This window comes from Hermetia illucens, chromosome 4 (genome assembly GCF_905115235.1).
Source record: "Hermetia illucens chromosome 4, iHerIll2.2.curated.20191125, whole genome shotgun sequence".
In the NCBI taxonomy this organism is placed as follows: Eukaryota; Metazoa; Arthropoda; class Insecta; order Diptera; family Stratiomyidae; genus Hermetia; species Hermetia illucens.
In genome coordinates, this window is record NC_051852.1 from 53,092,001 (window position 1) to 53,115,470 (window position 23,470).

Sequence of the window (23,470 nt, forward strand, 5' to 3'; positions counted from 1 at the left end):
TAACTCTGCTTAGAGCCATTTTGACGGGGATAGTCTTTCCTTATTGACACGTGGACGCTTTTTGTAGTCTGTGTATATAAGTATCTGCTGCAGTGTTAAATTTCGGCACTTGAAGATGAGCTTCTTCGAGCAAATCAAAGCAGCAGCCGACAGGGCTGCAGCTGGGGTCTCGGCCTTGAGTCGGCTAATGGCGAATCTACTAGGAGACGTCTCTTTATGGGAGGAACGCAGTCTGTTCTTCTCTATGGTGCGGAGGTATGGGCTGATACCCTTGACAAGGAGGTGCATCGTAAACGCCTTGCTCAAGTGCAGAGACGCAGAACTTTGCTAGTGGCATCTGCTTATCGCACTGTCTCAGTACCGGCCGTGATGGTGATCGCGGGAGTGATCCCCGTTGCTCTCTTTGCCAAGGAGCTATCTATCTAGCTCTCTTAAGGGAGGTTGTTGCCGGTGAAGAAGGTCAAAGCACCCTTATGGAGTGGCAACTCTCTTTGCAAAATGAGCCAAGGGACAGATGGACTGCGCGGCTTATCGACAATGAATGTCCAAATGAACCAAACGCACGTTAAGATTGATTACTTCCTTACCCAACTTCTAAGCGGGCATGGAGGTTTTCAGTCTTACCTGCTCAGGATTGAGAAGGCGCGATCTGCTGATTGTGTGTTTTCCAATGGAGTGGTGGACGACGCTGAACATACATTTTTCTCTTGTTAAAGGTAGCTCGGCTTTCGTCAGTAGCTTTATGCAGACACAGGGGAGCTCCCTCCAGACGACATTGTCAGAGAGATGCTGAAGAGCGCTGGAAGCTGGAGTCATGTTGAGTATGTTCGGGCTCTTCTTATTGCGAAGAAGATTAAAATCGGCCGGTCCCCTGAACTGACAACTCCCTTCTTCCCATCCCTTCCCGTTGGTAAAAGGAATTTCCTGGCTTGAAGGCTCCCAAAGCCAGGAAAGCGGGAGGGCTAACCCGAAGCAATGTGTCAAATGGTTCCGGGCTAATTCTCTGATGACAGAGAGGTGTTTAGTTGGTAGTCCGATAGCGTATTGTTGAAGGAGTACAACACTGTGCGTAAACGCATTCACCTACTCTACTTCCGAAAAACCAAAAAAGTCTTAAATTTAAATATTCAGCAATCCATCTAGAGCAGAAGTAAGGATAACGACTTCCAAAATGCTAATCAAAAGTCCAAAAGGAGTTAAATATAAACTAAATCTGATATCGATAGATTTTTTAAATCGTGTAGATTTGAGAAAGCTTTAAATCTGTTTTCAATTTTCAAAACTTCAATGTAAATCAAAGAAAATATTTCCAAACATTTTAAAAAAACATTTTATTTTATTTTTGCTTGTACGGTATTTCGGGAACTATTTTTTCAAGTATGAGATAAGATGCATGCCAATCAAATCCTGTCATTAAAAATCTTGAAAGGAAACTAATTTTTAAGTTTCCAAAGATGCAGCAGATGCCCGGATGATATGTTCATAGTTTGGTTGTTGCTTAATCCGGGCGTGTTGGGGTGGCGTTAACGCCTGAGGTAAAGGGATACAGAGTGAAGATCCTACGACGTATCGATCTCGATCTATTAAGTCTAAATATTAAAACTACTTTATCTAATATCGATATATTAAAAAGTGTTTAATATCGATACTTCGCACTCAATCCTATAAAAGGTAAATCAAAGCTGCACTCTGTATCTTTTAGAGCGATTTCTTTTTCAACTGATTTACATTGATTTACATTCACTGCTGAATATTTGAGGACTGTAAATTGCTTGTTTTCCGATTTTGTCGTATTTATTACCTGAACATGTAACTTTCAATGAAAAGCGAACAGCTTTTGGGATTGTGAAGTGCTGCATGAACAATTCAATTGTTTTATATAATTCATCAAATTAAGAACGAAATTCCGACCTTTCAAGTCAATGTGCAGTTGTAATTGCCTGAATAAAAAACGCTTTGAATTCAGTAATTTTTCTAGCCCTGCTGTAATATTTAATATCTTTAATTGTTTCTAGTTAGCCAATTAGTACGATTTTTTTTGTAATTTTCTTTAGGACGTCATTTCTTCTTCTTTTTCTTCAACCTTTGTCCCCTTCACAAGCGTCGTGATCGGTTTCGCCTTTTGGTTCTGTTAAATGCCTGATTTGGGTGCAGCCGCGAGGCTTTTGAATCCCCAGTCAACGTATCAAGCCAGCGTTGTTTTGGCCGGCCTTTTGGTTGTTTACCATCGACTTCGATGTTCAGACCATCTTGGTGAGTGAATTCTCCTTAACACGAATTGCGTGACCATACCATCGAAGACGCCTCTCTCCCAATTTTTTCACGATCGGTGCATCCGAGGCTAGATCCGATCATGTTATTTTCACGCCATCGGATACCTTTTCCCGGTTGGCCTGTCACGGTACATGTCACCAAGAGAGATCGCTGGTGATACCAAATTAAAAATCAATAAGAATGATCATGATTTACTTTGACGAGATCACGAACGAATGATGTAGGCAGTACTGCTCCTCTTCCAACAACTTTCTGGTTGGTGTATCCTTCTTCCGGGCAGACATGTGTCAGTGTGTCCAAGTGTTAACATTTTTTACGTTTGGGAACTGTTTTTAAGGTTTTGTGTATATTTTTTTCATCAAATATAGTCATGTGGGGTATCAAATGAAGCCTGTGTTTGTTTTGACATTTGTTGGAAAAGTGGGTAGTGCGAGGGGTCGAAATTGATCATTTCTTCAACGTATAGGCTCCGAAATACCCTCCATACCGACATCTCTTCAAATGAAGTTAATAAACGTATATTACTATAATTTTTTAGTAATTTACCTTGAGACTCTATCACAAAATTTAAAAGTTAGCAAAATTTGATGAACTTTTGTTAACTTCCATTACAACGAGACTATCGTTACTAAAAGAACATGCATTAGAGCTAAGTAATATACCAGGAGCAAATCATCATAATCATCAACGTCGCAACAACCGATATCTATCTAGGCCTGTCTTATTAAGGAACTTCAGACATACCGGTTTTGCGCGGAGGTCTACCAATTCGATATCCATAAAAGCTGTTTGGCGTCCTGACCTACGCCATTGCTCCATCTCAAGCAGGGTCTACCTCGTCTTCTTTTTCTACCATAGATGTTCTCCTTATAGACTTTCCGGGCTGGATCATCCTCATCCATACGGATTAAGTGACCCACCCACCGTAACCTATTGAGTTGGATTTTATCCACAACTTGACGGTCATGGTATCGCTCAGAGATTTCGTCATTGTGTAGGCTATGGAATCGTCCATCCTCATGTAGCGGGCCAAACATTTTTCGGAGGATTCTTTTCTCAAATGCGGCCAAGAGTTCGCAATTTGTCTTGCTAAGAACCCAAGTTTTCGAGGAATATATGAGGACTGGCAAGATCATAGTCTTGTACAGTAAGAGCTTTGACCCTATGGTGAGACATTTCGAGCGGAACAGTTTTTGAAAGCTGAAATAGGTTCTTTTGGCTGTCAACAACCGTGCGCGGATTTCATTATCGTAGTTGTTATCGATTGTGATTTTCTATCCTAGATAGGAGAAATTATCAACGGTCTCAAAGTTGTGGTCTCCTATCTTTCTTCTTCCCGTTTGACCAGTGTGTTTTGATGTTGTTGGTTGGTTCTTGGTGCTGACTTTGCCACCATATACTTTGTCTTGCCTTCATTGATGTGCAGCCCAAGATCTCGCTCCAATGGCCGCCTGTTCGATCTGGATGAAGGCAGTTTGTACGTCTCGGGTTATCGGGGTTCCTATGATGTGGATATCGTCAGCATAGGCCAGTAATTTAGTGGACTTCAAGAGGATCGTACCTCTTGCATTTACCTCAGCATCACGGATAGCATCTCGGATCACTTTCTCGAGGGCCAGGTTAAAGAGGAGGCATGATAGGGCATCCCCTTGCCGTAGAGCGTTGTTGATGTCGAATGGTGTTGAGAGTGATCCTGCTGCTTTTATCTGGCCTCGCACATTGGTCAGGGTCAGCCTAGTCAGTCTTATTAATTTCGTTGGGATATCGAATTCTCTCATGGCCGTGTACAGTTTTACCCTGGCTATGCCTGTGCGGATGGCTCAAGTGGTTAGAGCGCTGGGCTGTCGTAGCGGAAGGTCGCGGTTCAAATCTCGCTGGGGGCAGAGGAATTTGTTATCGTGATTGGATGTCGGACACCAGTCGACTCAACTGTGAATGAGTACCTGAGTCAAATCAGGGTTATAGTCTCGGGCGAGCGCAATGCTGACCACATTGCCTCCTAGTGTACCGCTACGGTCTTGAATGAAGTGCTCTAACACACTTCAAGGCCTTGATCCAATATGGATTGTTGCGCCAACGATTATTATTATTATATGCTATCATAGGCGGCTAAAATCGATGAATAGATGGTGCAACTGTTGTCCACAGTTGCAGTTTTTCCGTCGCTTGCCGCAGAGAGAAAATCTGATCTGTTGATGATTATCCTGGAGTGATGCCTCTTTGGTATGGGCCGATAATGTTCTGGGCGTATGGGGCTATCCGGCCTAGCAAGATAGCGGAGAATATCTTATAGATGGTGCTCAGCAACGTAATACCTCTATAATCGTTGCACTGTGTGATATCTTCCTTTTTATGTATGAGATAGATAGTGCCTCTTTGCCAGTCATCAGGCATTGATTCGCTGTCCCACACCTTGTGTACAAGTTGATGAACCACTTGGTGTAATTGGTCGCCTCCGTATTTAACCAATTCGGCTGTAATTCTATCAGCAGCTGGCGACTTATGATTTTTTAGCCGATGAATTGCACGGACTGTTTCTCTTAAACTTGGTGGTGACAGTATTTGTCCGTCGTCTTCAGTTGGTGGGACTTCCAACTCGCCGATGTTCTGGTTGTTCAGTAGTTCATCAAAGTACTCAACCCATCGCTCCCATATGTCCATTCTGTCGGAAATCAGATTTCCCTCTTTGTCTCGGCAATATAAACATCGAGGTGTCAAGGGTTTTATCCTGCTGACTTGTTGGTAAAACTTGTCCCTGTACTTTTCGAGTTGACAGACGTGTTGGTTCTCCCAGGCTTCCTTTTTCCGTGTCTGAAGTCGCTTCTACGCTCGCCGGAGTTCGTGATAAGTCTCCGCGCGTGCCCGCTTTCTGTGAGAATGCAGCATTACTCGGTATACACCATTCTTCCGTTCCGTTGTTAGCTTACATTCATCGTCGAACCAGCCGTTCCGACTCTTTTTGCGGCTGGGGCCAAGTATGTTTGTGGCCGTATCAATGATAACGTTTTTCAGGTGATTGTGAAGATCATTTGTTGATGCTTCATCTCCAGGATCTCTGTTGACTGCGGTTATTGCGGCATCCATTTCCCTCTTATAGGTGTTGCGGAGGGCTGTGTTGTGGATCGCTTCGGTGTTAACTCTCACCTGATTGCCAGAGGGGATTCTGGGTGGTGTTATTATTCGAGCTCGGAGCACCATGCCACCGAGATAGTGATCCGAGTCTATATTGGCCCCCTATACGTTCTGGCGTTCATGAAGGTTAAGAGGTGGCGGCGTTCGATCAACACGTGGTCAATTTGGTTGAAAGTGGTCCCATCTGGAGAGGCCCACGTATGTTTGTGGACCACTTTCCGCGCACACCAGGTACTTCCAACAACCATTTCGTGTGACACTGCTTATTGAATGATCCGCAGTCCGTTATCATTTGTATTTTGGAGTTAAAACTGAAAAATGAGCAAAAAGTGTTGCCTGATCGCGTGCCTGGCGCGAAGAAACTCGAAACCCGAGTGCCGCGATTGATACAGAAGTTTCACGATGAATGACATCCTGAATGGATGTTTCTCCTGGCTCAAATATTCGTGAGCCGCACCCTTTTGGGTGTCCTCTTCTTCCTAACTTCCGCGGCACACAATAAATAAGAGACATTTTTATGCTTTGAAGAAGGGTGGTACCCCTAATGGCATTTATTTGGTTCCTTAGGTCAAGTTTTATTCAAAGCCAACCTTACGATCATTGCAAGGTTAAGAAAACTGTGCTAGCATGCTGTCTTACTTTAAGGATTTTTAAGGTTTTGTTTGTAAGGGTTATTCCTGTCCTCAGGTAGCACAGCAATCTCTGCGTTAGCATAGCACAAATCCACTTAACTAAAATATCATCGAAATCATACTGTTTGACGGCATCGGAAAGTTTTTGGAAAGACCCACAATCAAAAGTCATTCCGATGGCCAGGAGCATCCCCATTGTATCCTTACCTGTTCAGAATTCCATCTTGTAAGCCAAGGAATGGAGAGCAGACACAGAACTTTCCACGCTGGTAAACATGTTAGTTTTTATTTGGTGGGTGTGATTTTAGTGCCTTTTCGCCAGTCTCTCTAGATGTTTCAGCGAGAATGAAGTTGTCTAAAGTGCGTTGGCCTTCCCAGGCTTGAAGCCTTCGAACGACATTTTAACCTTTTGCCAAGAGATTTCTAGCATGCTGCTCAAAGCAAGACATGCTAGAAAAATAGTTCCTAAAAGTTGCTGTGGATATTTCATATCCTTCTGATGCATCGTTGGATAGATGCTATCCATGTCAGGTGCTTTGAAATGCCCAAGGGATATTATAACACTTTCTGCTTTTCCATTGGTAAGTATCGCTCGCCCAATGTTCCAGTTCCTTTTACAGCATTTTAGTATTGAAAGATTTGCAGAAACTACTAATTTTCTTCCTCAAACTTCTATGGCTTGTTCTCCCATGTGGTCTTTTCTCGGCTAAACCAGGAAGTAGAAACTTCCAAAGACATCAACGGAAATCGCTGACGTGTACGATTCGTGGACATAAATCCATCTACGTACTAAACCATACCCGTGCATCCTTTAAACGTTTACCCTGCGGAACTGTCGTGGGATATTACTTCACGGGGCCGGTTAGCAATTATGTTGTTATTCCTGGATGACTGTCGCTCGACATTCCCTTTCCGCTATATGGAGCTCTTATTGCACATTACGCCGTGAAGTCACTGTAATAGAATATTGCATCTCTGCGTCTTGTTCCTCGCCTGGGTAGGTTGAACATGCTGGCGAGTCGAGTAACTACAGGCTGTATGGTGACGATTGACCCACATAGGGATGATCGGAATCAGCTTATGCATCCATCGGCCTTTCGTTGAGCTAGCCCATCTGACCAATTATGGTACCGTTTCCTTGCTCTTGATCAATTGCACAGCGCCTTGGATTGTCGTTCTCTTAATGTTGATTTATGACATCTTTTCAGCCAAGATGTCTACCGGCAACAGCCCGGCTGTAACTATCGGCCGTCGACTGATATCGTTCGGAAGCCACAAATCACTCTCAGGGCACATAATTTTTACGAGTGCAATAGTTTTCTCCTGATTTCCTTAGTCGTTAATGCTGCAGCTGCAGGAGCAGCATAGAGCAAGACTGAGCTAATGTCTCGAGATAGCAACACTTTATTAACATATTTGGGTCCGACAATATTTGGTAGCATTCGCAAGAGTGCTGCCTGCAACAGTGCTGCCTTTTTTTAGACGTACTCTGCAAGCACTTTGAATTTGAGTCTATTGTCGTGTATTACACCTTGCTTCGTATGGTGTGGTTTTCAACCTGAATTGTGAAGTATTCCAGAGTCTTCCGGCTTGTATCAAAACGACTTCTGTTTTGTGCACTAGTTCGGCAGCTCCCAGCCAACTTTTGATCTTTCAGATCGGTACAACCTCCGCAATATCGTTGGCAAAACCTACTACTTTTACCACCGTACATGATTTCCACAAGAGGGGGTTACTAGGTCCATCCAGTAACGAATTGCCTTTGTCGCTCTCGTACTTCAGCTCCCTTTTTGTAGTTGGACATTATGTTTCTCAGGTAGCAGGAGTGTTCAGTCGGATGAGGGACGTTTTGATGGCCAACCAATTTACTGACTTAACAGCTTTCTTCACGTCCAAACTGACCACTGCGCAGTACTCTTTTGATCCCCCTCTATACCTTCTATAGCAGTGACTCCGCTGTCTACTACTATCTTTATTACATCGACGGTGAACCTTTCCTGAATCTAAACTGCACATTAAGAAGAGCCCTTTCATGTTCAGCTGCCTTGCGCAATCTGTTGGAAATTATTCCCTCCAGTATCTTCCCCATCGTATCTATTGCCTTATTGGGCGATATGATGACGGATCGTTTCCATTTTTAAGCAAAATCCCTTTGTCGAACTATTTTTGCATTGCTTGTATGAACATGTCTGGTCTTGCAGCTTTCACTGCTTTATTGGGAATACCATCAGGTCTAGATTCTTTTTTGTCCTTTATTTTGTTGCATACCTAGAGCGATTCATCTGCGGTGATACGCGGTATGGTCTCTAAACTTACAACAATTGCTTTCATGACCGTATTCGATCTTTGCTTGAACAGTGGTGTGTGTGCGTTTTGATTTTCTTACGTACCCTCTTTTACTCACATTCATCATCATCAACGGCGCAACAACCGGTATCCGGTCTAGGCCTGCCTTAACTCCAGACATCCCGGTTTTGCGCCGAGGTTCACCAATTCGATATCCCTAAAAGCTGTCTGGCGTCCTGACCCACGCCATTGCTCCATCTTAGGCAGGGTCTGCCTCGTCTTCTTTTTCTACCATAGATATTGCCCTTATAGACTTTCCGGGTGGGATCATCCTCATCCATACGGATTAAGTGACCCGCCCACCGTAACCTATTGAGCCGGATTTTATCCACAACCGGACGGTCATGGTATCGCTCATAGATTTCGTCATTGTGTAGGCTACGGAATCGTCCATCCTCATGTAGGGGGCCAAAAATTCTTCGGAGGATTCTTCTCTCGAACGCGGCCAAGAGTTCACAACTTTTCTTGCTAAGAACCCAAGTTTCCGAGGAATAAATGAGGACTGGCAAGATCATAGTCTTGTACAGTAAGAGCTTTGACCCTATGGTGAGACGTTTCGAGCGGAACAGTCTTTGGAAGCTCAAATAGGCTCTGTTGACTGACAACAACCGTGCGCGGATTTCATCATCGTAGCTGTTATCGGTTGTGATTTTCGACCCTAGATAGGAGAAATTGTCAACGGTCTCAAAGTTGTATTCTCCTATCCTTATTCTTGTTCGTGTTTGTGTTTGACCAGTGCGGTTTGATGTTGGTTGATTCGTCTTCGGTGCTGACGTTGCCACCATATATTTTGTCTTGCCTTTATTGTTTGTACTTCTCGGGTGGTTCTTCCCATGATGTCGATATCGTCAGCATAGGCCAGTAGTTGGGTGGACTTGAAGCGGATCGTACCTCTTGCATTTACCTCGGCATCACGGATCACTTTCTCGAGGGCCAGGTTAAAGAGGACGCATGATAGCGCATCCCCTTGTCGTAGACCGTTGTTGATGTCGAATGGTCTTGAGAGTGATCCTGCTGCTTTTATCTGGCCTCGGACATTGGTCAGGGTCAGCCTAGTCAGTCTTATTAATTTCGTCGGGATACCGAATTCTCTCATGGCCGTGTACAGTTTTACCCTGGCTATGCTATCATAGGCGGCTTTAAAGTGGATGATTAGATGGTGCATCTGTTGTCCATATTCCAACAGTTTTTCCATCGCTTGCCGCAGAGAGAAAATTTACTCACATTGGGCCCACCAAATGAGTTCCTATCCCAAAAAGGTTCTCAGTTGCCTAGGGAGCTGTAGTTTATTGCCAAGAAATTTATTGGACTCTGCCCAGTCTGTTTTCTAAGCATTGCATTTGCTACTTCTCCCACAAATATACTGGCCGTTCGTATCGTAACCTATTAACAATTTAAGACCACTTTTTTACGCATACCCTTCTAAACTTTAATTTTCGCGTCGTCGGAAGACACGGATAATAATAATGTAAGAAAGCAGAGGCAACTATAATATTGTTCCTCTTAACACTAACTTTTCATTGTAATATGATAGGTCCTGGGCGCAAAATTGTATCAGGGTGGATACTTCTACCAAACTTGATATCTGAAATTGGCTCTCGGTCTTATGGATCTTTCAACGTACGGGACGTGGCCGTAGAGAGGAAGTCGCGGCCCAAGGTGAAAATTATGTGGAAAAACTTGGCCCGGAAGAAAATTATTCGGGACTGCGGAAAAAACTATGCAGGCTCCTTATTATCTGTTCTCTTCATTAAAATTCTTATTCCAGGCCCTCGAGAAAACTCTGGGGCCGCAGGGATTCCACCCCTTTCTACCATGATCGAAGTAGGTCCTAAGCCCGTGTTAATGATCGAATGCCACAGAATTGTGCTCCTTACTGACTAGCAGTTTGAATAATGCAACTTATACTTAAAAGCTTTCATTTCGACAAATAAGCGAATAAGCATCCTGGGGAGACACTTAGTTGCAAACAGATTCTCGTCATCTATCTGGGGTACCGGCTTTCGTTTGGAAGAAAGAACATTTGCAAGTCTACACCAGTTTGAGTTTGCTTAGATCTTCCATGGCTATGATCAAATTGTCGTATTTCAAAGAGCAAAGTCGATACTTCCTCCTTTAAGGGTAAAGTACCCAAATCTGTGTACGTCGATCTCTTATAATTTAAGGAAGTTACGAAACATGGATTGACGCGCGATACCAACAACTTGATGAAAACTAATAACATCAATTAGCTGTGCACATGCACATTTGCCTCAATCACAAAGATATTCCCTTCTAAATTGCTGGTTTTGATTCTGTTGACGTATTGCTCTCTGCATTTTAATTTACCTAAATTACACAATTCCTATAAATGATTATCACTTGGCGTAAATAATTTGAAAGAGCAGCTCGTCACGATTTTTCCACACTAGTCGGTGGCATACAATTGCGACTATCAGATAGAAGGAATCTTGAACCGTGAAGACAAGGTCCCAGGTTTATAATGTCTAACAGCAGCTTTTTGTCGTCGTGCTTGAGGATTTATTCAATCTTTTCCACTTCTCGTGGTTCAGTTTGTGATTTCTATCTTAATACTTTGGCGTTAGCCCAAATGGTCTCTTGCTTCTTAATTTGTCTTTGTCACAGATGGAAACTGTGTTCCCTAGTTTGAAATTTATATCTTTAATTGTAAGCAATCAACTTTTGTATACATGGTCAAGACGAGAATTTTTCTTTCGCAATGTGTTAATAATAAAGTTTATTTGTGGAAATTCTTCTTTTAAAAGTGACAACTCATGACTTTGACATTAAGGGTTTTGTTGGTTGGCTGAAAGCCATGGTTTTAGTGAATCCATTCTGACCCGCCTGCAGCTAGCCTTCCATTAAGGGGGAAACCACATTAAAAGGCTTATTTTCACGTAGTTTTTGTGCTTGTTTTTTAGTGGGAAGAATTAATTAAAATTCAATCGAAATTGGACATTATATTCGTCATATTTCGGACAAGTTTTGAAATTTTTTTTTTGGAAAAATTTAAGCCAAAAATAAACAAGTCGGGAAACCGGAAGCTAAAAGCTTCAGGTATGAAAGGTTTTATGTATTGCTTATATCAGCATTTTTGAATGGTCATTTGCACCACTTGTAGTTAACTCGTACTGTTTGTGTGTTTAGTTTGTCAGACCATTCACTTTAGTATGACACTGGTATTCAAAGTCTTAGAAAGCAATAAATTGGCACAAAAGTGACAACTTCGACCTATTATAGCTTTGTTAGTAATGGTACGATTTCCACCAGACTTAGCAGTATCATGCTCTTTAGTATAGCGTTTATTACTGCAAAACGTTATGATTCTAGAATAAATTTATGTCAGGTTTCCAGGCAATTTCTAAAAAATATACGTAGCGGTATGGAGAGCCTTAGATACCATAGGCATGGGCACCATATTATTTTTCAGATATTTTGGTTGAGTAGTTTCTGAGAACGAGTCCTTGAACTAACTGAATATTTTCGGACTCCCCAGTCTACCTTTTGCAACCAATGTAAAAACTAATACTGGGTTCAGAAAGTACTAATCGAGCCTTTTCATTCGATTCGCTACATGACTTTATCCTGAGATAACGAACGCTGCATCGTCTGAGACGGTCCTGAAGCTAGAACACACCCTTAGGGCTGTTCTTCTGTAAACCGTACTAAGTTTGTGTGCATTGCCTAAAACCTACAGCGTTTTTCCCCAAACTAGGACTGCATACAGCGTGATAGAATTCACCACCCTGGCTATGAGCAACCTGCAAGTGTGTTGCGATCCTCCTACGTTCGGCATCATCCTTGTGAGAGCCATACTCGTGGTGGATGCTTTTTACAAGTATGCTCTATGTGCTGTTTAAAGTTGAGTTTTCCGTCTATCATCACCCCCTAGTATTTGATGGTCGGCTTAAAAATTATGATACGGTTCCCGATTCTAATGCAGGCGTAATTTCTTTTGCGGTGCTTAGTGATGAGGACGCTTCCGTCTTTTCCTCCGCGAGTGTCAATGCAGCACTCTCTAATCAAGCCTTAACAACACTGATTGCTTCGCTTGAGTACAACTCAGAATCCTCGGGATGCTTTGCGACGACAACCAGTGCTATTTCATTGGCGTAACCGCGTTCTGGAACCTGAAGGTTGAGTACATCATTATACATGATGTTCCACAGTAGTGGGCCCAGTGCAGAGCCCTGTGGGACACCCGCGGAGACAACGTACTCCTTGGGCCCAATATCGGTATTATACCAGAGTGTCCGATCTTGCATGTAGCTATCGATAATAGCGGCGATTGGTGGGAACACCAATCATCGCCAGAGAGTTTCGTATAATCAGAGTGAAATTATGCGGTGTTTCCAACGATTAATTAATTGAAATAATAAAAACTTGTTGTTTCTTTTTCGTTGGTGTGGGTATTTATTCTTGCAAACTTGTTTGCACTGATGAAGGGAACAAGTGGTTCCTGAAATATCGGTATTTGCGAGAATAAATACCCACACCAACGAAAAAGAAACAACAAGTTTTTATTATTTCAATCAGTTTCGTATAAGTTCCAATTGCCAGAGTTGAATGTATTCCTCACATCCAGGGTTACCAACACGCAACATTTGCTGGTATAACCCTTTCCATGAATTGCATTTTCGATCAAGCCAGTAACCATTTTGATGGCATGAATGGTTGATCTGGCTTTACGAAACCCATACTGGCTCTCGACGACTGGGAGTACGACACTCCAACATTTTCCCCATAGTGTCTAGAAGACATATGGGTCTATAAGAGGACGGTTCCCCTGGAGGTTTGCCAGCCTTAGGCACCAGCACCAATTTTGCCGTTTCCATGGTGCAGAAAAAATACCTTCGGACATGCACGTTTCGAACAGCTCCCCGAACATATCCGGTCTACATTTAGCGACAAGTTTGAGGGCCTTATTTGGTATGCCGTCCAGACCCGGGGCTTTGTTGCCGCCTATTCGACAACAGATCTCCAGCAGCTCGTGCCGTCACATTCGGGGGACGCTGGAAGGTGTCAGTAACCCCCTTTCGCTAGGGAAATAACTCCTGGATTACTTTCAACAAGAGCATAGGGCACAAGATTTGCGGAGGTGATCGGCCTCTGAATTGTCCTGTCACGATTTTATAGGCGCTACCCCATGGACTTATGTCCGCTTCCAAACAGAGCTCTTTAAAACATTCCCTCTTACTTTGCTGGACGGCAAGCTTGAGGTTCTTGTGAACTTCCCTATAGGCATGCTCCTTTTGTCCTTGATCGATCCTACCTATTGCCTTCTAAGCCGTTTGTCTGGCTCAAATCGATCGAAGAAGTTCACTATTCCACCAATAATTGGGTCTTCTAGTGGGAAATGAGCATCTCTTAGGCATCGACGTGTCACGTGTCACATGCTTTAGAGATGCTCTGTGTGATGTGGAGAGCTCTATCCGTGGAGGTGCCTGCTTTGCTAGGCAAGTCTAGCCACACCTTCATGAATTTCTGGTCATCCATCGCTTTTGCAGATCATCCTGGTGTTCTTTTGGATTTTGGCTTCCGGGGTGCGGGTCTCCTACCTTGTGGCTCCAATAAACAGACAGACAGTAAACCAATTTTAATAAGGTTTTGCTTTAGACAAACTTTAGAAAACTTTAAAAAGTTACGTGACATCATTCCACTGAAAGTCGTAACTAGAGTTCTCCAACTACGGGACGTGTAGCGACTCCGATCTTTATCTAAAACCAAAAAGGTTTTAATTTTACATCATTATCTTATTTTCTAAGGATATGAACCAGAATGCGGTTGCAGGTGTTGAAAAAATATTTCAATTTTCACTAATTATGCAAAAAAAACCCTTAAATGTAAATGTCCATGGTTCATGTTTTTCATAGTTTTATAGAGAATCATACCTCCAAATTTCGCAATTATCAATTTATTACTTTTGAGTGAAAATTCCCACAAATATGAAAAACGTCATTTAGAGAAAAACCCGTTTGAAATAAAAATTGTTTAAAAAGTCCCCTTTCGGATGTGAAGACATTTATCACTCCTAATTACGAACGCAATACAGTTGCAACAAATATAACTGCACTTATAGAAGGGACTGACGCCAAGTACTTATAAATGCGTTACTTATATAGCGTTACAAGATTTTGTAAGGACATAAAACAACTACCTCCTGGGCGCTCGTTTCTGTCATACGCCCATGAAATCTGGAGAAACGCCAGTTTAGCAGTATATTCTGAAATAGCTAAGGTAATGATCTATGCAATAAAGAAGTCGATTCTGACAATTTCCTGATGTGGTTTTCCTGCGTCAGAAAATTGATGCTAGCCTGATTTCTCTGGTATATATATGATGGGTAAGAACATCTTTATTACAAACCAGATTGACTAGCCAATCACGAGAGCAGATCTTTTTGGAAAGTAGGGAAAGTGCAGCCCCACTTAAGTATTCCGTTGAAACACTTCTGTGCTAGCTAGGCTAAGGAGTCCCCTTCACGTCATGCATCCAATGTGTAAGATTGTAGGTTGAATGAATTTACTGAAAGTGCCGGAAAACTTTTATGGCATCGCTGTTTATTTTATAACGCCTTTCGAATCCCTTAGGCTTTGACATGTCAAGATTATATAAGGGCCCTAAAAAGGCCTCAATATCATCCAAAAGAATGCATTCTGGTAGATTTCCTTGTGCAAGTCACCCAAGGACAAGACTGCCTCCCAGTTTCAGGCGATCGGTCTGCCAGTTCATGACCCTGCCGTTCATCTCGACGACTTAGCACCAATAATAGAAACGTTCCTTTAGCATTTGCAGTTGTTGAGCGAGGTGAATAATTAAACGATATTGACTGCTTTCCCTACAGGCGCGAGTCAATGTGGCAATGAACCGGTGTTTATGCAGAAGATGGAGAAGTAGAGGAAGTTTACTCAGGCTCAGTAGAATTATACGGTTACTGAACAGGAATATCTGGCCGCGACCCAAGCAGCTAAGATGTTTCGAGTGTTTGTCGAAGGGGTGAGAATATTACAAAGCATGCATCACTCAAATGTGGCTAATGAACCAATCCGATGTGCATGGCTGCTCAGGCTTGCTTTAGCATTGTAGAGATTAGATTTTGATATCATACATCGAAAGGGCAGTCAAGATCTTGTGCTTGATTCTCTCTCCTGTATTCCTATAATCACCAACGGAGGTTGATGCCTTATTAGATTAGATTAGATTTTGATATCATGCATTATGAATACAGATTGGACAAGAAGACTTTATACAGGAGATTCAACTTCCAGCGGAGACGGAAAATCCTTCAACCCCGATGGCCGTGACCAAAATTCTGCACATAAAGACTGGCGTTAGTTCTGTGTATGTTTGCAGTGCATTGGTATCGGTCCACGTAGTTCCAAACACATGTTGAAACTTGTAGGGCTCTCTCTGAGGGTGTGTTTCATATAGTATCCTGGTCCAATTATGAATGTTTGCTCGGCAATTGATTTTGCAGACCAATCTGACGTTCTCCTCATTCTTGGACGGGTAGGTCCCCAGCCCCTTGGCGTGGTTTGCAAGTCAAAGACGATTGCTTGGTGATCACTGGGGGTGTAGTACTCATTGATGTACCAGGAGTGCGTGCTAGTGAAGAACTAACAAAAGACAACAAATCCACAACCGAACCGGACCCCTCTTACATTGGTTAATGAACTTATCCATTCTATGGCCTATGCATTGATGTCGCCGGCGATAACTTTTAGTCTCCGTCCTTTTGCGTCCAACACCAATCTGTCCAACATATCCCCTCCTGGTTGACTTGGTCCCGGCATGCCCACAAAGCCGGCTTACTTGTAGCGTCGGCTACCCCTACATTATTGTTGGAACTTCTATAGGGTTCGCTTATTATAGCTACTTGTACCTTCAATTCATGCGTCGTACAGAAGACACTTGAATCATCTCTTCAAAAAGGTTTGCTCTCTAAGACGACAGGTTGCCCCCCAAATACGGGCCTTCCCGACCGCCTGGGCGCAGCTGCTGCTGTTCCTCCATACGCTTTTTTGAAGCTTACAATTAATACCTCCTGCAAGCCGCTCAGGTTGAACTGCTCCGCTAAGCTAGTGCAGATTTCCACCCTAGAAGTGATCTCGTCCAGGTTCTTGCTTTGCTCTTTTCGGATCTTTCCCACTCCTTTTGGTTCCTTCGAAAATTGCTTACATTTCCCCCCAAGTTTTCTAGATCAGGGTCCGCATTCCTTCATCTTAGTATGTCTGCCTAGGACATACTACCCGTGCTTGAGATGATGACCGCCTCAGAACGGATTTCATTCTCTCTTTCTCCTTTTTAGACTTTTTTGGCCCCCAGGTTTCTATTCTTTTACCCGAATCGTCGGGTGATGATGTCCTCCCACCTACTCGATCTGGACATAATCATGAACACACACTTCCCAATGCATCCGCCGAGCATTCCCTTATCCGCACGAAGAGACGCGCCTTGTGGGGACCTGCCAACTCCTCACAGTTCTGTTTTTCTGTCTGCCACACCTACTATCTTAGAAATGGTTACTTCTATTGATATGAAATTTGGTGGAAAAGTGTGACCTGTGAATCCCCTTGCATATTTTCGCCGTGTGTTTAAAGGGAGGGGGTTCTCATACATGCATTTTTTTCACCGAATATAGTCATTTTGGGTATCAAAGTAAAGGTCCCGATTAGTACTTTTCGAAGCCGGTATTAGTTTTGCCATTGGCTGCAAATGGGAAGAGTGCAGTGTCCGAAAAGAGTCAGTTACTTCAAGTCCCCGTTCCCAGAAACTACCCATCCCACATATCTTAAGAAATTTGTTGGCCTATGCACATTGTCTCTCGACCTCAAAATATTTCCCATACCGTTATTTTCACTTCTATGCGAATTTCTTGCATTCCAAGACTTTGAATGCGGGTGTCATACTAAAGTAAATGATCTGACAAAAGATTGTTTGGCCGGGGATGGCTAATTTTACCGGAAAATCATCTTTTCGGACGAAGTTAATTTCTACTTCGGTGGTTATGCTAATAAGCAAAACTATCGCACGTCGTCGAAGAGAAGCCAATGCACCCACAATGAGTGAATGTTTGGGGCGTCTTCGGTTCATTTCCCTTGAGCTATCGCGCAATGTTGACCGATTGGTTCTTCAAAAAAATTGGAACTGAAGACTTGGACGAACGGCCGAATGGGCAAGTCAGTCTTGGTAGCCATTTAACAGAAATTATTTTTCGTAAATAAATGTAAATGCCAAGCGACCATTAAGATCTTGTACTCAGCGATGATATCCTCCAGGCTGTTAAGGGAGTGCAGACACGCACTGAACAGTCTGGGCGACAAGCGCAAGGTCCCCTCCTCTGGGTTCCCGGTCATAGGAACATAGACGGGTTGGGCGGGCTAACGGATTAGCCAGGCGGGGCTCTGCTCTTGGCAGCCCTTCGGCGGGTACAATCGGTGCTTCGCTGGGGACTGTCAGAGGCGGAATCTAGTCACACGAATTAATAGCCGCGGACCTCAGATGGCGAAGGCTCACCACTTGTGCTAAGTCAAGGAAGATTTGGCTTGTTTGTAACAAAATCTAACCATGACAGCTCCTGTTTCAGACGTGTGCAAATCCATACAAGTTTAAGACGGTCTGCACGGGGCACTGGTTCATAGGGAAACATCCCGCCAGGCTCGGCATACCCTACAATTTGCATTCCTGAAGCTGCGGAGAAGAGGGGGAACCCTCAGACACTTCCTCTTCGATTGCCCAGCTCCTTTGGGTGACCTAGAAGATATTTCCAGCTGCAGGGTGATTGCTACGGGCTGGATCTGAAGGAGCCGGCTGGACTCTGCCTCCTTGCTCTCATAACAGCGGTCACGGTTTTAGTAGTCTGTGGCATCAAAACGGGGCACCACAGCGCTAATTGGGTTCCTCGATACCTACTCTACCAAATGTCATAAACCCGCCTTCTAAATAAATGGACAATCATTGAAATATATTGAGCTGTTTTTCATAGCAAAATGAATTTCCAATTTTTAAATGGGCCACCCGTTATAAGCATTTGTTTTTAGTGTGGAGATGGTATTGGAAATGTCAGATATTGAGTATGTTGAGCCTATGCGAGGGTCCTTGATGGAGCTCGGCTTATATTTATTGTATTGTGCTTAGAATGGGTGGTAAACGACCAACTTGAAAACCCCGAAACACATGGGGGACTCAGTGGAAAACACATTGCACTATTTCCAAAATTGTCGTTCTTCCGAGAAAACTTCGGGAGACTGAGGAGTGTTTCGTCATAGAAGAAGACTAAGAAACCAGAAAACAAGAAATATGAAAACATCTCGGCGAAAGCCAGTTCATATGAGTCTGACGTAGGAAAATGTTCATTTTCAATTCTTTGTTATCAGAGTTTTATTTTCTGGGGTTCAGATTTCCAGTTTGTAAGTTTTTCTTATTGACAAGGCTAGGTGCATGGAATTTGGTGGGGTAAGTTTTCTGGGTTAGGAAAGGTGCATTGCCCCCCATAGGCAACCAATAAGGTCGTCCTTGATCAAAATTGTATTGTTCTTTGATGATTGTGAACATTTAAAATTAATATCTTTTTAAATGCTTCGATTTTTAATAAAATGGTTAGCTTTAGCGGACATTTATTTAAGTTAAAAAATCTTGCGAAGGCCATTTCGTAAAAGTGGATAGTTGGTCTTATCCTTGAAAGTTTAAGCCAGTTTGATTTCTTTAAAGAACTAGGATGGTCTGAATTGCAAATAGATATCTGTAAGCGGAGATCCTAAGATCTAACCCATTCCTGCATACACTAAGGAGTTTTCGGGGATATGCGTGCATCAGGAAAGCTTAAAATAAAGATGGGTACTAAAACTCCGTTTGTTTTGCAGTAAAAATTGGAGTTATTTTTTGTCCAACTAAGCCCCTCCCTAGTTCGTTTTGTTGCGGTTACTTCTAAAAAATTTCTAAAATTTTACACCAACAACTAATCTCTTATTATTTATTTATTTATTTTACATTTTGATTTATTATTTTTCCTACGTTCTTTACATTTCAATAATTTACTCTTTTATTTTATACAATCACTGTTGCCTAGCTTTTATCTTTATTTTGGCTGCTATCAATTAAGTAGTAAGTTAACTTGCTAAATAATAATTTGCATCTTACTCACTCGTTTTTGGTATACATATAATAGTTTACAATCGTTTTAGATCTCAATTAGCTTCAAACGTTCCTTAAATCTCGACACTACCATAATTGTACATTTTCAAACTAATACACAAATAAAATTACTTACAATTTCTAAAGGATCGCTTATGTTTTTATGTACAACAGTAAATATGTTCATATGTTTAGTATACAAATGTAAAATGAAAGAGAATCCTATTATAAAACAAGTAAATCTAATTGTTTTCAACAAGCTCCTAACTCTTGTCAGCATTTCTATATTCCGGATTGGTAAGCCAATCTTCCTTGATAAGATCGGCTCCTTTCTCAGCAATCATAATAACTGGCGCATTCGTGTTTCCGCTCGATACTGTGGGCATTATACTAGCATCAATGACTCTCAATCCGCTGATTCCATAAACGCGAAGTCGAGGATCTACCACTGCTTCTTGATCCCAAGCCGGTCCCATCTTACATGTCCCGCTCTGATGATATATGGTCATGGATATTGTCCTCGCTTGACATTCCAAGTATTCATCTGACAACAGCTTCAAGTGCTTACAATTTGGTAAATGTTTCCTATAAACTCTTGAGCCAAATTGCTTGAAAACCCTTGCATCAGCAACTCGCAGGGCAATTTTTGCTCCTTCCACAAGAGTTTTTATATCCAAGGGATCATCGAAGTAGTTAGCATTTATTAGAGGATACTGGAATGGGTTTTTCGATTTCAAACGTACCCAGCCTCTTGATCTGGGTCGCAAAAGTAACGGCATAATGGTCCAGCTGTCCTTGTTTCCTATTGGCTTATAGACATCATTGTAGACGCGCTCTTTCAGTCCCAGAACTTTTTTAACCTGAGCACCATTATCTGAATTGATTGAGGCAGGTGCCATGTGAAACTGGATGTCTGGCCAATCTATTGACTTGTTAGAGTACTTCGTATGCACGAATGCTAATCCTTCAACACCTCCAAGCGTTGTCATTGGGCCCCTTTCGTTCAAAACATATTGATAAGTCAAGGAAGTTGGATTGAAATGATCCTGCACAATCGCTACTGGTTTATCAACTAAAAATGTCAGTCCGCCCATTCCAACATGATCTTGTAGATTTTCTCCAACGGGAAGGTCCTTGATTACTTTAATCCCGTGACTTTCTAAATGTGACTTTGGTCCTACACCTGACAACATCAAAACTTGGGGAGAATTGATGGCTCCAGCTGAAAGAATGACTTCTTTCCTTGCATTGATTCGGAAGAGCTTTCCATTTTTGACGAATTCTACTCCAGTGGCACGCTTAGTAACTGGGTTGATGACAACTTTTGTAACATGCGAATTCATGGAAATGTGCAGGTTGGGACGTAATCGTATGGGTCGCAAGAAGGCTTTGGCAGTACTACATCGACTTCCTCGACGAATTGTCCCTTGAGCAATCATGAAGCCCGCTTGCTGTTCGCCATTTATGTCACGATTATCGTATCCAATTTCAGTTCCTGCTTCCACAAAAGCCGCTACCAATGGAGTATGCCATGGCGATTCCTGAACCGTGAGAAGACCCCCTGTTTGATGGTATTTGTTTTTGTTCAAGTACGGATTACGATTGTCTTCTGATTTCTTAAAATAGTGCAGCACGTCCTTGAACCCCCAACCCGGATTTCCTAGGGACTCCCAATGATCATAGTCATACCGATTCCCTCTTACGTATAGCATATAATTTAAAACACTCGATCCTCCTAGGACTTTTCCACGTGGCCAATTGCATCTATTGTTCTTCATTCCTAGACATGCTCTGTCAGAAGGTTCTGTTTTGTATTGCCAATCAAGCTTGCTTAGCTGAAGGTATGCTGCCAACGCTGGAACATCTGAAATTTCATTTTCGTCGGGACCAGCTTCTAGTAATAAGACTTTCCACGGTTGGATTTCCGTCAATCGATTTGCAACAACAGCTCCTGCTGATCCTGATCCTACAACGATAAAGTCATATTCTTTGAGAAATATCTGTTGATCTATGGGACGTGATTCGGGATCTAGTCGGTCATATCTGAAGTATGTAATAGTAGCTAACATTAACGGTATCAACCATAAGCCGGTCGTAACTACACCGAATGTAGATTTGATTATTGATGAGACCAGTAGTAGGTTCAGAACCATGTTTTCTTCTTGTTATTTCGTAGCGCGGTTTCCTTCCTTTTGTAAGTATATACGGTGCAAAATGATTCCTTCAGATTTCTAAGGAGTAGTTTGTTTTTCTGAATATGCCCAAGTGCTGGATATTTGCATTTCCAAGAAACCTGAAATCGAAAAATGACGGCGATAAGTGGGTGGCTTTGAAAGAAAATTGAAGCGCTAATATTTACAAATTATGAATATGCAATATAAAATTAGTTTTGAATAAATTCTAATAGCTTTTTGTCTCGTTTTTTTTCAGGTAACGTATAGGTTCCTTCAAAATTGGAATGAACCAGGTGAAATAATGCCAGCAACGTAAGTGTAAGTTGCTGATAAAGGAAAGATAACATGAAATAAATTTCTGCAGTATGTCTTCTTCTGGAATTGAAAATTGCCGAAGGATATTCAACGTTTTGTATTGTATTTGTATTGTAAGATAATTTGTACTTTTTAAGGCTTTGTATGAAACTAAAGTATCTGTCGGTCTGTCTATCTGGCTGTTCATCTGTCACCCGAAGAATCTGAAAAAAATCTAGCCTTCGAAACATGTTCCATTACGATATCTGCTCAAATAAAGTTAATAGCATATTACTATATTTTTGAAATTTACGTTAAAACCCCCCTTAAGTTTATGCTAGACATATGAAAGCTGGCATCAGTATAAGCGTTAATATAGAACATTCTGGAAAGTTTGTTGTATTTCAATGGTTCCGGTTCCGCCATCTACGAATGGTTGGCCGCACTAATTTGAGAGGCAACTCGCTCCGCCATTAGTAGCTGCTCCTCCTGAACTCACAGCAATTCGGTTAGCTCAAAATAATATTTGCGAATAATCACCAGGTTAATCCCGACCTGACTGGCAAACGCAGAGCTGCATATGACCAGGCGCGTGTCATGGGTTGCGGATAATGACATGGCCTACCGGGTCAGCTACGAATATCGCAAGGTAATCTTGTAAATAAATAGCCGCGGACAAGCAGAACGTTTCCCTTTGTGTTCGCCGTCCCTTACCGATTCTTCCCTTTCAGTGGGAGTAAACCTCCTTAACAAATCCGTAATCCGGGGTGAAGGAATCGGCGCGCCTATCGGATGAATTGCAGTGACGTTACACTGTATTTTAGCGGCTCCCCTCCAACTACCTTCCCTACCTTTGGAAGTAACCATGAGGCATTGCAACATTGGGGCTCTGTTGCAGGTTTGACTGCCTCCCCAACACTCGTGGGAACAAAATTGGGGATAATATTTGAAATTCTTTTGATGGGACCCCAGGGACACGAAGACAGTACCCAGCACGGTTAAGAGTCGCTCAACAACATCAGAGCGGCTCTTCGCCCTTGGATGTTTTGGCGGTTATGCCGTCAACCACCAGAGACGGAAGACCTAGGCGTCGTAAAGTTTGAATGAACCAATTCAACGAATTTATCGTCCGTGCCTATTACCGTGTCACGGATTTGAAACGGAATCCATCAGGGCACAGACATCGACTACATGACGCGTTCATGTTCCGGAACAGAACGTCGTCAACCAGTACCGGGTGATAGTGAATAACAACCGAGTTGCCCTACTAACTAGGCAACAAACCTTCCAACAGGTTTCACTTGAGCCCGGTCTGGAGTCATCAAATTACCGAACTATTCAAAGAAGCAACACAAGTACTCCACCTGTAAGGTATTCCATGAACCCAGTAGCCAGGAGAAGCCTAGTAACTGGGGATGTCGACCCAATTTATAATGAGGCTTTGACCGCATTCCAGGTCGCATTCACAGAATATACTGAGATTCT

The 23,470-nt window shown here is 42.6% G+C and overlaps 2 protein-coding genes across 4 annotated transcripts in view; one reads left to right on the forward strand and one right to left on the reverse strand.

Annotated features, from left to right (window-relative positions):
* Positions 1-23,470, forward strand: part of LOC119655906 (flotillin-2) — a 364,992-nt gene that overhangs the window by 164,178 nt on the left and 177,344 nt on the right. The window lies entirely within an intron of this gene.
* LOC119654693 overlaps positions 1-23,470 on the reverse strand; it is an 88,156-nt gene that overhangs the window by 28,846 nt on the left and 35,840 nt on the right. The window contains exon 2 of the mRNA XM_038060205.1: positions 19,784-21,810. Within this exon, the coding sequence (XP_037916133.1) occupies positions 19,784-21,670 (1,887 nt within the window). The 5' untranslated portion in view covers positions 21,671-21,810. The remainder of the gene's footprint in view (positions 1-19,783; positions 21,811-23,470) is intronic.